This window comes from Heterodontus francisci, chromosome 38, assembly GCF_036365525.1.
Source record: "Heterodontus francisci isolate sHetFra1 chromosome 38, sHetFra1.hap1, whole genome shotgun sequence".
In the NCBI taxonomy this organism is placed as follows: Eukaryota; Metazoa; Chordata; class Chondrichthyes; order Heterodontiformes; family Heterodontidae; genus Heterodontus; species Heterodontus francisci.
In genome coordinates, this window is record NC_090408.1 from 46075919 (window position 1) to 46089622 (window position 13704).

Here is a 13704-nt window from a genome sequence, read left to right on the forward strand (position 1 = left end):
GATTGAGTTTAAGAGCCGCGAGGTTATGCTGCAGCTCTATAAAGCCCTGGTTCGACCACACTTGGAATATTGTGTTCAGTTCTGGTCGCCTCATTATAGGAAGGATGTGGAAGCTTTAGAGAGAGTGCAGAGGAGATTTACCAGGATGCTGCCTGAACTGGAAGGCATGTCTTATGAAGAAAGACTGAGGGAGCTAGGGCTTTTCTCATTGGAGCGAAGAAGGATGAGAGGTGACTTGATAGAGGGGTACAAGATGATGAGAGGCATAAATAGAGTTGATAGCCAGAGACTTTTTCCCAGGGTGGAAAGGGCTATCACCAGGGGGCATAATTTTAAGGTGATTGGAGGAAGGTTTCGGGGAGATGTCAGAGGTAGGTTCTTTACACACAGAGAGTGGTGGGTGCGTGGAATGCGGTGCCAGCGGTGGTAGTAGAAGCAGATACATTAGGGGCATTTAAACGACTCTTGGATGGGTACATGGATGATAGTAGAATGAAGGGTATGTAGGTAGTTTGATCTTAGAGTAGGTTAAAGGGTCGGCACAACATCGTGGGCCGAAGGGCCTGTACTGTGCTGTACTGTTCTATGTGAATGTCAGGCGAGGATTCCCGCGGCTCCTTTATTCTCAAATATTGGAGTAACCGACATCCAATCAGAGATTTCGCCCGATCTGACATTAGACACTCAGCCGGAACCATTGAGTTTGGGTGGGCGGAGCTGGAGGAACGATATTGGCAGAGGACCGGAAGTAGAAAGTGCCTGTATTAAAGATGGCCGCTCCCAGCAGCTAACCAGCGAGTGGCGGAGCTGCGGCTGAGCAGGGCCTGTGCGCCTTTTTGTCGCAGGGATGTGGAGCCGAGTGTCGGGCCTGGCGTGGGTCGCGGTCCGGACCTCTCCTCGCACCGGTCCGGCGTCAAATCGTTTGTTTTGTGCGGGGAACTTGCTCGATCCCTGGGACGGAAAATCTGGCGGACGGCGGGTCCGGGCCGCGCCTCCCTGGAGGATTCTCTTCTTCGGAACAGACGCGTTTGCTGAGCGGGTGCTGCACAAACTGGACCAGTCCAGGTAGCGTGAGGGGCCGGAGCCCGGCGTCTGAGAGGGGCAGGGGGTCGGAGAAGGAGTTAGAGTCAATGGGCAAAGACCGGGGTAATATAAAAGCAAAATATTGCAGATGCTGTAAATCTGAAATAAAAACAAATGCTGGAATCACTCAGCAGGTCTGGCAGCATCTGTGGAAAGAGAAGCAGAGTTAACGTTTTGGGTCAGTGACCCTTCATCTGGAGTTCTGAAGAAGGGTCACTGACAGAGACGGGGATCCTTGTTTGACCAACTGCTCATTCATGAGAAAAACAGCCCTGGTTATTGTTTGGTTAGCCTCGGGCTTGTTAACATCAGATTTTTGAGCAAAGTTCTGCCCTCCTTCTCTGCCCCCCCCCACCATGGCTGAACAGTCCAGTTTTAGTGAGTAGTCTGTTATCTTTCTGCTCCTAACACTTGCCGTTCATTGCTGCATATTAGCCCCTCATTCATTCAGATATTGCCTTCTGTGCTGTCCTTTTTATTTCTAATATTGCTGTTTTCTGGGCTTGGTATAATAAATACTAGCACTCAGTGGTTTCTTTCTCTGTAGATCCTTGGAGACTGGAAAGATGCTGATAGAACGGCTGGAAGTTGTTACTCTGTCGGCCACAAAATCTGGCAAGCTTCCTGTGAGAAAATATGCCAAGTTGAGGCAAATTCCAGTTCATGATTGGCCTCACCTCGCACCATTTGATCACTTTGATGTTGGAATAATTGTATCGTTTGGGAGTCTGCTCAGTGACCCCCTCATTCAGCAGTTCCCATAGTGAGTAACTCCTTTCCATCATACGTCCATTTACAAAAAAGGCTCCCCACAACCTAATGTCGACAAGCTGAATTCTATTGTGTGAAACTTGAGATTTAATGACACCCAAGTAGAAAGAAAAGGGTTTGAATTTACTGGATTGGACTCCATTGATTTTGTGTTAAAACTCATCTGCTTTTCCTCTTCCCACGAGCAAACCATTTCTGTCATTTACCCTCTCAGTTTCCAGCACTTTAGCCCCACATTGAGGTTTCTCTATAATTAAAAATGTGAACAATCACTTTCGCTCAGCCTGTTCCACTGACAAAGGAGGGACCGATGCAGGTTATTCCCATCTGATGAACAAAAAATGAATTTTCCTCGACTTTGGGGTCAGCCTTGAGGTGAAAGAAACCATGGAAACCACTTCAGTGGCTGTTGTATTCTATTTAAAGAAAATCTACATAAGTTATGATGTTGGATAGGTTTTAAAAATTTTATTAGAGATGCAATTTTGGAGAATTTTGCAGTTCTTTATCTTGGTGAAACATGCTCACTTATAAACTGCATGTGGCTGGAATCGGCTCTCTGTCATATGAAAGCTCGTAACTGAATCAGAACTTGGTTTTGAAGCTGTGCTAAGACATGTATCGTACCAATGTGAAATGGTGTTGCTGTGCTCTTCTGCCCTGCCCCAACAGCCCTTGCTCTAGCTCTCTCCCTGGTTCCACTCCCCATCCCCATACTTTCTCTTTTTCCCTTCTTTTCTCGCCCCCCCCCCCAGTCCAGCTCTATCTTGGTTAGACCGCACTTGGAGTTGAAAATGTGCAGTTTTGGTCCCCTTGCCTTGGGAAGGATATTATTGCCATAGAGGGAGTGCAGCGCAGGTTCATCAGACCTGTTCCTGGGATGGTGGGACTGTCCAATCAACAGAGATTGGGGAAACTGGGCCTGTATTCTCTCCAGAGTTTTGAAGAATGAGAGGTGATCTCATTGAAATGCACAAAATACTTAAAGGGATAGACAGGGTAGAGGCAGGTAATTAGTTTTTCCTTGGTTGGGGAGTCTAGAACCAGGGGACACAATTTCAAAATAAGGGGGAAGCCACTTAGGACAGATGAGGAGAAATTTCTCCTCAACATAAGAACTAGGAGTAGGCAATTCAGCCCGTTGAGCCTGCCCCGCCATTCAATACGATCATGGCTCATCTCGGCCGCAACTCCACTTTCTTGCCCGTTCTCCAGAACCCTTCAACCCATTACTAATTAAAAATCTGTCTATCTCCTTCTTAAATTTACTCAATGTCCTGGCATCCACCGCACTCTGAGGTAGTGAATTCTACAGACTCACAACCCTTTGAGAGAAGTAATTTCTCCTCATCTTTGTTGTAAATCTGCTACCCCTTATCCTAAAACTATGACCTCTCGTTCTAGATTGCCCCAACTGAGAAAACATCCTCTCTATGTCGACTTTGTCAATCCCCTTAATCATCATCTATTACTCAATTAGATCTCCTTTCATTCTTCTAAACTCAAGAGTAAAGGCCTAAACTTCTCAATCTCTCTTCATAAGACAAACCCTTCATCTCTGGAATCAATCTAGTGAACCTCCTCTGAACTGCCTCCAATGCAACTACATCCCCCCTCAACTAAGAGGACCAAAACTGTACGCAATACTCCAGGTGCGGTCTCACTAATGTCTTGTACAGTGTTGCAGCAACACTTCCCTACTTTTATACTCTATTCCTTTAGCAATAAATGCCAAAATTCCATTTGCTTTCCTTATTACCTGTTGACCTGCATGCTAGTTTTCTGCGATTTCATGCACGAGGACACCTTGATCCCTCTGCAACAACGAGCTCTGAAGTTTCTGTCCACTTAGATAATTTGCCTTTCTATTCTTCTGACCAAAACGGATAACCTCACACTTATCCACGTTAAACTGCATCTGCCAAATTTTGGCCCATTCACCTAACCTATCCATATCCATTTGTAAATTTCTTATTTCTTTATTGCAACTTACTATCCCACCTATTTTAGTGTCATCTGCAAATTTGGCTATAATACCTTCTATCCCTGCATCCAAGTCATTAATATAGATTGTAAATAGTTGGGGCCCGAGGACCGAACCCTGTGGCACCCCACTAGTTACATCTTGCCAACCAGAAAAGGACCCATTTATCCTGACTTTGTTTTCTGTTGGTTAGCCGATCCTCTCTCCAAGCTGATAAATTGCCCCTAACCCCATGTGATCTTACCTTGTGTATTAACCTTTTGTGTGGCACCTTATCAAATGCCTTCTGGAAGTCCAGATATACTACATCTACAGGATCCCCATTATCCAGTTTGCTTGTTACATCTTCCAAGAACTCTAGCAAATTAGTCAAACATGATTTACCCTTCATAAAACCATGCTGACTCTGATGGATTGTGTTTTGACTTTCTAAATGTCCTGTTATTACTTCCTTAATAATGGATTCTAACAATTTCCCAATGACAGATATTAACTAAGTGGTCTACAGTTTCCTACTTTCTGCCTCCACCCTTTTTGAATAAGGGTGTTATATTAGCATTTTTCCAATCCACTGGAACCTTTCCCGCATCCAGGGAATTTTGGAATATTATAACCAATGGATCCACTATCTCCACTGCCACTTCCTTGAAGACCCTAGGACATAGGCCATCAGGCCCTGGGGTCTGCCTTCAATCCCAGTAGTTTGCTCAGTTCTTTTTCCCTAGTGGTGATTGTTCTAAGTTCCTCCCTTTCTATAACCTCCACATTACCTGTTACTATTGGGATGGTACTAGTGTCCTGCACTGTGAAAACTGAGGCAAAGTACTGATTAGTGTCTCTGCCATTTCTGTGTTTCCCAGTCACATCCTCCAAGGGACCTACATTCACTTTAGCTACTCTCTTCCCTTTTATATACTTATAGGAGCTTTTGCTATCTGTTTTTATATTTTGTGCTAGTTTTCTTTCATAATTTACCTTTGCTCTTTTTATTACTTTTTTAGTAACCCTTAGTTGATCTTTAAAAGTTTCCCAATCTTCCAGCCTGCCACTGGCCTTTGCAATATGATATGCCTTAGTTTTTGTCTTTGTTATCCTTAACTTCCTTGCTTAGCCATGGATGTTTTTCCCCTTCTTACAATCTTTTTTCCTCTCTGGAATATAATTTAGTTGGGAGGAATTGAATATCTCCGTAAACATCTGCCACTGCTCATCAACTGTCCTACCTTTTAGTCTTCCTGCCCAGTCCACTAGGGCCAAATCTGTCATAATGCCTATGTAATTACCTTTGTTTAACTCCAGAACGCTAGTGTGGGACTACAGTTTCTCGACCTCATACTGAATTTAAAATTGTAGCATGCTTTGATCACTCTTCCCTAAAGGATCCTTAACTATGAGATCATTCATTAATCCCACCTCATTACACAATACCAAATCTAGAATAGCCTGCTCCCTGGTTGGTTGCACAACGTATTGCTCCAAAAAACAATCGCTAATACTTTCAATGAACTCTCCCTCGAGGCTATATTTGCCAGTTTGATTAATCCAGTCTATATGCATATGCTCCATCCATCAATATCGGCAAACACGCTCTGGAAGTGTTTCAAGAGTTCACCTACCTAGACTTAACTATCACCAGTAACCTGTTTCTCGATGAAGAAATCAACAAGTGCATGGGAAAGGCATCTGCTGCTATGTCCAGATATGTCCAGATTGGCCAAGAGGGTGTGGGGAAAATGGCGCACTGACACGGAACACAAAAGTCCGAGTGTTTCAAGCCTGTGTCCTCAGTACCTTGTTCTAAGGCAGCGAGGCCTGGACAACGTATGTCAGCCAAGAGCGACATCTCAATTCATTCCATCTTTGCTGCCTCCAGAGAATCCTTTGGCATCAGGTGGCAGGACCGTATCTCCAACACACAAGTCCTCGAGGTGGCCAACATCCCCAGCATGTACACCCTACTGAGCCAGCGGCGCATGAGATGGCTTGGCCATGTGAGCCGCATGGATGATTGATCCCCAAGGGCACATTGTACTGCGAGGTCGTCACCGGTATCAGACCCATCGGCCATCCATGTCTCCGCTTTAAAGACGTTTGCAAACGCGACATGAAGTCCTGTGACATTGACCACAAGTCGTGGGAGTCAGTTGCCAGTGATCACCAGAGCTGGCGGCCAGCCATAAAGGCGGGGCTAAAGAGTGGAGAGTCGAAGAGACTTGGCAGTTGGCAGGAAAAAATACAGAAGTGTAAGGAGAGAACCAATCTTATCTGCAGCGCCTGTGGATGCGTCTGTCACTCTAGAATTTGCCTTTATAACCACTCCAGACGCTGCTGCACAAACCATTGACCACCTCCAGGTGTTTGGCCGCCTTGTCTCGAGAGACAATGTGTTAAGAGAAAAAGAATATGCATATTAAAATCGCCCATGGTTATTGCCGTACCTTTCTTAAAAGCCCCCAGTATTTTCTGGTTTATACTGTGCCCCACTGTGGAACTACTGTTTGGGGTCCTATTGATTACTCCCACCAGGGACTTCTTTCCCTTGCTGTATGAGTTGGGGAGGGATGGCGTTTTGGTATTGTCATTGGACTAGTAACCAGACACCCAGGTATTGCTCTGGGGACATGGGTTCGAATCCCACCACAGCAGAAGGTGGAATTTTGAATTCAATTAATAAATCTGGAATTTAAAGCCTGTCTAATGATGGCCATGAAACCATTGTTGATTGTTGTAAAAACCCATCTGGTTCACTAACATCCTTTAGGGAAGGAAATCTGCTGTCCTTACCTGGTCTGGCCTACATGTGACTCCAGATCCACAGCAATGTGGTTGACTCTTACATGCCCTCGAAATGGCCTAGCAAGCCACTCAGTTCAAGGGCAATTAGAGATGGGCAATAAATGCTGGCCTGGCCTGCAACGCCCACATCCCATGAAAGAATAAATAAATAAAAAATGTCTTATTTCTACTCAGACTGATTCCACGTCTTGATCTCCAGTGCCTATATCATTTCTCACTACAGCACTGATCTCTTCCTTTACTAACAAAGCTACGCCGCCTCCTTTTCCTTCCTGCCTATCCTTCCGAAATACTGAGTACCCTTGGATATTCAATTCCCAAACCTGATTTCCCTGCAACCACTTCTCAGTAATCGCCACTAAATCATACCCATTCGTCTCTATTTGCGCTGTTAACTCATTAATTTTATTCCGAATGCTTTGTGCATTCAGATACAAAGCATTTAAGTTTGTTCTGTTAACAAATTTCCCTACTTTTGTATGATTCCTTGATGCAATCTGACGTTCACACGTACTGTCCCTTCCTTTTATTTTCTGGTAACAATCAGCCTCATCTCTAACCTGTACTCCTATCTTCTCCTTTTAACTTTGACTTCCTTATGCTCCATGCAACTGAACCCTCCCCTCAACTATTTAGTTTAAAGCCTTATCCACAACCCTAGTTATGCGATTTGCCAGGACTCTGGTCTCAGCACGATTTAGAGGGTTTTGAATCTTTGGAATTCTCTATCCCAGAAGACTGTGGAAGCTCAGTCATTGAGTATGTTTAAAGCAGAGATTGACAGATTTCTAAATACAAATGACATAAGGTGAAATGAGGATAGTGTGGGGGGGAAAAAGGCATTGAAGTGGATGATCAGCCATGATCATATTGAATGGCTGGGTAGGCTCGATGGGCTGAATGTCCTGCTCCTGTGTTCCTATCTGTTCAACCCAACCCTCGAACATTAGTTGGGAAACAATGAGTCATGTGAAATAAAAAATGATTTATTCCAGCATGAAGCAAGGAGCTACCACCTGCTGTCAATTATTTCATTAGTCCCTTATAATATAGATTTATTGAGGATGTGCATAACCCTGTTTCCAATGTCCTTTTTAAAAAAAAAACTATCTTTCTCCTTGTCTCTAGTGGAATATTAAACCTACATCCCAGTCTCCTTCCCAGGTGGAGAGGTCCTGCACCAATTTTCCACACACTGATTCATGGCGATCAGATGACTGGGGTGACGATTATGCAGATCCAACCAACAAGGTATCCTGACCTGTTCAGACTAGTGAAAATGCGAGTAACATAGTGAATGTGTCATGCTATCAAACAATGTAGCGATTCTCTTTTACTGTTTTTGCATTCACTGTTTTTCTACTGTAAAGTGCTCAAGATATGTCACTGCATGTGTCAGTGAGCGGGAAACAGCGAGAGCGGAGCCAGAGTATAAAGAGATCCAGAGAGAGAGAGTTCACTCGGACAGCGAGAGCGGAGCCAGAGCATACAGAGACTGGGAGAGAGAGCAAGTTCACTCAGCGAGTGGGAAACAGCGAGAGCGAAGCCGGAGCATAAAGAGACCGGGAGAGCGCGGAGCCGGAGTATAAAGAGACAGAGAGAGAGTTCATTCAGACAGCGCCGGAGGTTTGAGAAATAGTCAACAGTGACATCGCAGGAAAGCTGCAAGGTGATTGGTTGGTGAGTAACAGCTGTTAGGGAATAACTCTAAATCGCTGGGTTCATAACTAAAGTAAAGAGAAAGGTCGACAGTTCTTTTTTAATATAGCTGGTAGTGTTTTTTTTGAGGGGGGGGTGAAATCAAGTTTCCTGGTGTAAATCTAATTTTTAGGTAACTTAAGGGAGTAAAAACAGTGGGGGGGAAAAAAAAGTGACATCACAGGAAAACCTTAAGTTCATTGGTAAGTAACTGCTAGTTGAATTACCTATTCTAAGTTGATTTCAGATTAAAGGTGAATAGGAGAAATATTTTACAGATTTAAAAACTAAAGACCAGTCGGAAATTTAAAAAACAAATTAAAATCTAATTAAATAAAATAGAGATGCGGGGCCAGGTGATGTGTTGTACCTGCATGATGTGGGAGCTGGTGGACCCCATTGTGGTTCCGAGTGACCACATCTGTAGCAAGTGTTGGCTGCTCGAGGAACTCCAGCTCAGAGTTGATGAGTTGGAGTCTGAACTTCGGATACTGCGACACATCAGGGAGGGGGAGAGTTACCTGGATGCTGTGTTTCAGGAGGCAGTCACGCCCCTTGGATTAACTACCTTGAATTCGCCCAGTGGTCAGGGACAGGAGGGTGTGACTATGAGTGAGGCAGGTTGAGGGATCCAGGAGGTAGTGTTGCAGGAGCCTCAGCCCTTGTCCTTGTCCAACTGGTTCGAAATTCTTGCTCCCTGTGTGGACGAAAGCATGGACTGTAGGGAAGATGAGCAAACTGACCATAGCACCGTGGTACAGGGAGCCATTCAAGTGGGGGGAGAAAAGAGAAATGTAGTCATAATCGGGGATTGTATAGTTAGGGGCATAGACACTGTTCTCTGTGGCCAGGATCGAGAGTCCCGAAAGCTCTGTTGCCGACCTGGTGCCAGGGTTCAGGATATCTCATCTGGGCTGCAGAGGAAAAGGAGTGGGAGGGGAAATATCCAGTTGTCGTGGTCCAGGTAGGTACCAACGATATAAGTAGAACGAGAATAGAGGTTCTGCTGAGGAAATATGAGTGGCTAGGGTCTAAATTCAAAAGCAAAACCAAAAAGGTCGTAATCTCTGGATTACTAACTCAGCCACGAGCAAATTGGCAAAGGGTCAATAAGATTAAAGAGGTAAATGCGTGGCTCAAAGATTGGTGTGGGAGAAATGGGTTCAAATTCATGGCACATTGGCACCAGTACTGGGGAAGGAGGGAGCTGTTCCGATGGGATGGGCTCCACCTGAATCATGCTGGGACCAGAGTCCCGGTGAATCGCGTAACTAGGGCTGTAGATAGGGCTTTAAACCAAATAGTGAGGGGGGGGGGGTGGTGTGGGAGGGTTCAGTTGCATGGAAAAACAGGAAGTTAAAGGTGAAGGTAGGAGTGCAGGTTAATGGTGAGGCTGATTGTTACCAAACTGCAAGAAGTATACTGGTTAAACCAGAAGAGAGAAATAATAAACAGGTGAATAAAACATCAGTGCTGAGGGATAGGTTAGGGGGTATAGCCCAAATAAATGTTCTATATACAAATGCATGGAGTATAAGGAATAAACTAGATGAGCTGCAGGTGCAAATTCAAATGGAAGAGTATGATGTGGTGGCCATTGCGGAGACATGACTGAAGGATGGTCAGGGCTGGGAACTAAATATACTTGGTTATAATATAGGTAGGTGGTAGGGAAATATAGGGACAGGTGGGGATGTGGTAGGAATATGGGGTTAGTGTAGGATTAGTATAAATGGGTGGTTGATGGTCGGCACAGACTCGGTGGGCCGAAGGGCCTGTTTCAGTGCTGTATCTCTAAACTAAACTAAAGTTTACAGGAGGGACAGGGAAAATGGCAGAGGAGGTGGAGTAGCCTTACTGATTAGAAATAATATCACCTCATTGGTGAGGGCGGATGTAATGAGGGGAAAGCATCCAGTGGACACCTTATTGGTGGAATTGAGGAACAGAAAAGGATCTAAAACTGTAATGGGTGTTGTGTATAGACCCCCTGGTAGCAGTTCTGAGGTGTTAGATTGTATAAATGCACAAATTAGGAAAGTGTGTAAAAAAGGCAGAGTAGTATTAATGGGGGATTTTAACTTACACATAGATTGGGCGAGGCAGACTAGCACCTATCGGAAAGGTAGTGAATTTTTGGAATGTGTCCGGGATAGTTTCCTACAGCAATATCCCCTAGATGTAACAAGGGGACAGGCAATATTAGATTTAGTTATGAGTAATGAGCCAAATTTAATTAGTAGCCTAACTGCGTGAGCATTTATCAAATAGTGATCACAACATGATCGAATTCAAGGTAGCGTTTGAAAGTGAAAAGCACGAATCAGCTACTAGAATTTTAGACTTGGGTAAGGCTGACTTTACTGGGATGAGACAGAGACTGTCCACGGTAAACTGGGTAGATCTGTTACTGGGTCAAATGACTGAAGAACAGTGGAGAATATTTAAAGAACCATTTAACGAAATGCAGAGCAAGTATATACCCCTGAGAGGAAAAAGCTCCACTTCACAGAAAAAACAGCCATGGACAACTAAAGAGATGAGGGATAGCATAAAACAAAAAGGAATGGCTTACAAAAATGCAAAACGCAGCACAGATCCGGCCGAATGGAATCAATACAAAGACCAGCAAAGGGTCACAAAGCAGCTTATAAGAGCTACTGAAAGAGATTATGAAAGGAAACACGCAAGGGACATCAAAATCAATAAGAAGAAATTTTATAGTTGCATAAAGGGAAAGCGGGTGATCAAGAGCAATGTAGGCCCACTAAAAGCTGAAAATGGCGATATTGTCATTGATAATGGGGAGATGGCAGACATGTCGAACAATTACTTTGCCTCAGTATTTGCTGTTGAAAAGGAGGATAACTTGGCGGAAGTCCTGGAAAAAATTAATAGCCGATAGGGGACAGGGACTTAATACAATTAATGTAAGTAAATCATCAGTAACAAGGAAATTAATGGAACTAAAGAGTGAGAAATCCTCAGGACCTGACAGTTTCCATCCGAGGGTGTTAAAGGAAGTAGGGGAGCACATTCTGGATGTCCTAACTATAGTCTTTCAGAATTCCCTAGATTCAAGAGTAGTCCCTCTGGATTGGAAAGTTGCACATGTCACTCCACTTTTTAAGAAGGGTGAAAGGTGGAACCAAGGAAATTATAGACCAGTTAGCCTGACATCTGTGGTGGGCAAGTTGCTGGAGTCTATAATCGAGGATAGGGTGACTGAACCTAGAGAATTTTCAGTTAATCAGGGACAGCCAGCATGGATTCATGACGGGAAGGTCATGCCTGACAAATCTCATTGAATTTTTTGAAGAAATGACTACGGTAGTGGACAGGGGAATGTCTATGGATGTTATTTATATGGGCTTCCAGAAGGCATTTGATAAAGTTCTTCACGCAAAGGGTGGTAGAGGTTTGGAACACTCTCTCACAAACAGCAGTTGAAGCTAGAACAGTTGTTAATTTTAAATCTGATAGATTTTTGTTAAGCAAAGCTATTGGGGAATATGGGCCAAAGGCAGGTATATGGAGTTAGACCGCGGATCAGCCATGATCTCATTGAATGGCGGGCTAGGCTCGAGGGGCTGAATGGCCTACTCCTGTTCCTATCTTCCTATGTCCTATGTTTTACTGAAACTTGGAAATGCATTCTAACCCCGTCTCTGTCTGTTTCCCTCTTCCTCGTCCCTCCCCCTCTCTGTCCATTTCTGAGAGCAGGAACTGACAGCAGAACAGCTTCATGGTTAGCCAATTTTAAAAAGAAATCGCAACTGTCAGTTTTACAGCTGAGAGCAGGAGCAACGCTTCCAAACTGCACAGTTTCATGGTTTTCCAGTGGGTTCCAGTTTTTTTTTTTTTTTAAAAACCACAAAACTGTCCAATGTTTGGAAGCAAGTCCCTGCTCTCAGCACCGAGTTGTGAATCTTTTTTTTTAAACCAGTCTGGTTGGAAAGAAGAACCCAATGGGAAATTTCTCATCCTTGAAATTATCAGTCACGGACCTCAATTTTTTTTACCACTGGCAGTGTGTCCATGTGCAGACACATTGCCATCCCTTGTGAGTAATGCATAAATATTCTCCACGCCCTTCACACTTTGCCGCAGCCTTGCTCCCTCTGCAATTTCAGGAGTGATTCTTTCTGCTTTAGTGTCACTCTTCCCCTGGGCTGCCACAGTGTCAAGATGGTTTTCTTTTGCTCTTTGTTGCATCCAGCTGAGAAAGGTGTCGAGGGATCTTTTGCTGTCTTCACCGGTTTTATTGTAACAGTTTAATTTTTGGCTTCCAATTATAAGGCAAAGAAATTAGCTTGAAGAAAAGTGAAATTTATTAAAACTTAAACTCTAATTCGCTTAATGTTTACAGATACATGTCGCACTTCATGCTAGCATGCATATGCGATTTGCACATGCAAACAGGGACAGAAAAGAGCAGATGAAAAATAAAATGGAGAGGTTTGAGGCAACAGTTTCTAGTTTACTGTGCTTAGAGCTCACTGTAGTCCTTTTGTAAGTCTTGTTTTTCGTTGGGGCCCAGTATTATTCTTAAACCTTGTTCGCTGTAGGATACTTTTCTCTTGGGGTTCATGTGTCGTCAATGGTTTCCGAAGCTGTTGAGAGTGAGGTGAGAGCAGACAGGAGAGAGGTCGTTTCAGTCCAAGAGCAAGGAGCTTTGAGTTTCAGACACTCTGTGGCAAGTTCAAATTCAAACAGCCACTTAGACTAAACGGGTCTGACCAGGTCTTCTGTGTATTGGAGAAGCAGGGACTGGGTCCTTCGTTCCAGCGCTGTCTGCTAGTATGCAAAAATGGTCTTTCTGGTGAGGGTTCTGGCAATTCCTTGTGATGGGCCGCCTTTTCTATCCAGCAACATTTAAAAGTTTTTAATGTTCATGTGGTGAAATAATGCGTGCCTCATTCTTGGCAGTTGGGGGCCTGCATGACACTCCCTGTGCCTTCCATTCTTTTGCAAGTAAATATAATCTAAATAACTGCTTACTAATAAGTCACTGCATATCTTGAAGTTGTTTATTGATATGTTACACTGGCCAATGCTTTAGTTAATGTAACAGACTGAAGCATTTCATGCAACTACATTAACATGCTCGAGATTTAGGTGCACCTAAAGCATTTGAAGGAGAAAAGGCTTTTCCTGCCTAATGAGCTTGTTCCTCTGTGACCACGTCATTTGTTCCATTATGGGGTCATGGCACCCAATTTCTTGAAACCTCAAGCAAAGTCTCCAGTCGCAAAGGTACCCGTGAATCTCTATAATCTCCAGCCTCTGACTAATCTGTTGCTGTGATTCGTTAACTTTCAACAGAAAACGGTTCACAGTCTCAGCTGCACAAGAACTGATTGGTCTTGTGT

The 13704-nt window shown here is 44.0% G+C and overlaps 1 protein-coding gene across 3 annotated transcripts in view; it reads left to right on the top strand.

Annotated features, from left to right (window-relative positions):
• The first annotated feature begins 756 nt into the window (after window positions 1–756).
• Window positions 757–13704, top strand: part of mtfmt (mitochondrial methionyl-tRNA formyltransferase) — a 65249-nt gene continuing 52301 nt past the window's right edge. For 2 of the 3 annotated variants that reach the window (XM_068018350.1, XM_068018351.1), the window contains exons 1-3: window positions 757–1065; window positions 1631–1846; window positions 7763–7885. In XM_068018350.1, coding sequence (XP_067874451.1) covers window positions 848–1065; window positions 1631–1846; window positions 7763–7885 — 557 coding nt within the window. In that variant the 5' untranslated portion in view covers window positions 757–847. The remainder of the gene's footprint in view (window positions 1066–1630; window positions 1847–7762; window positions 7886–13704) is intronic. The other variant, XM_068018352.1, reaches the window with a different exon arrangement.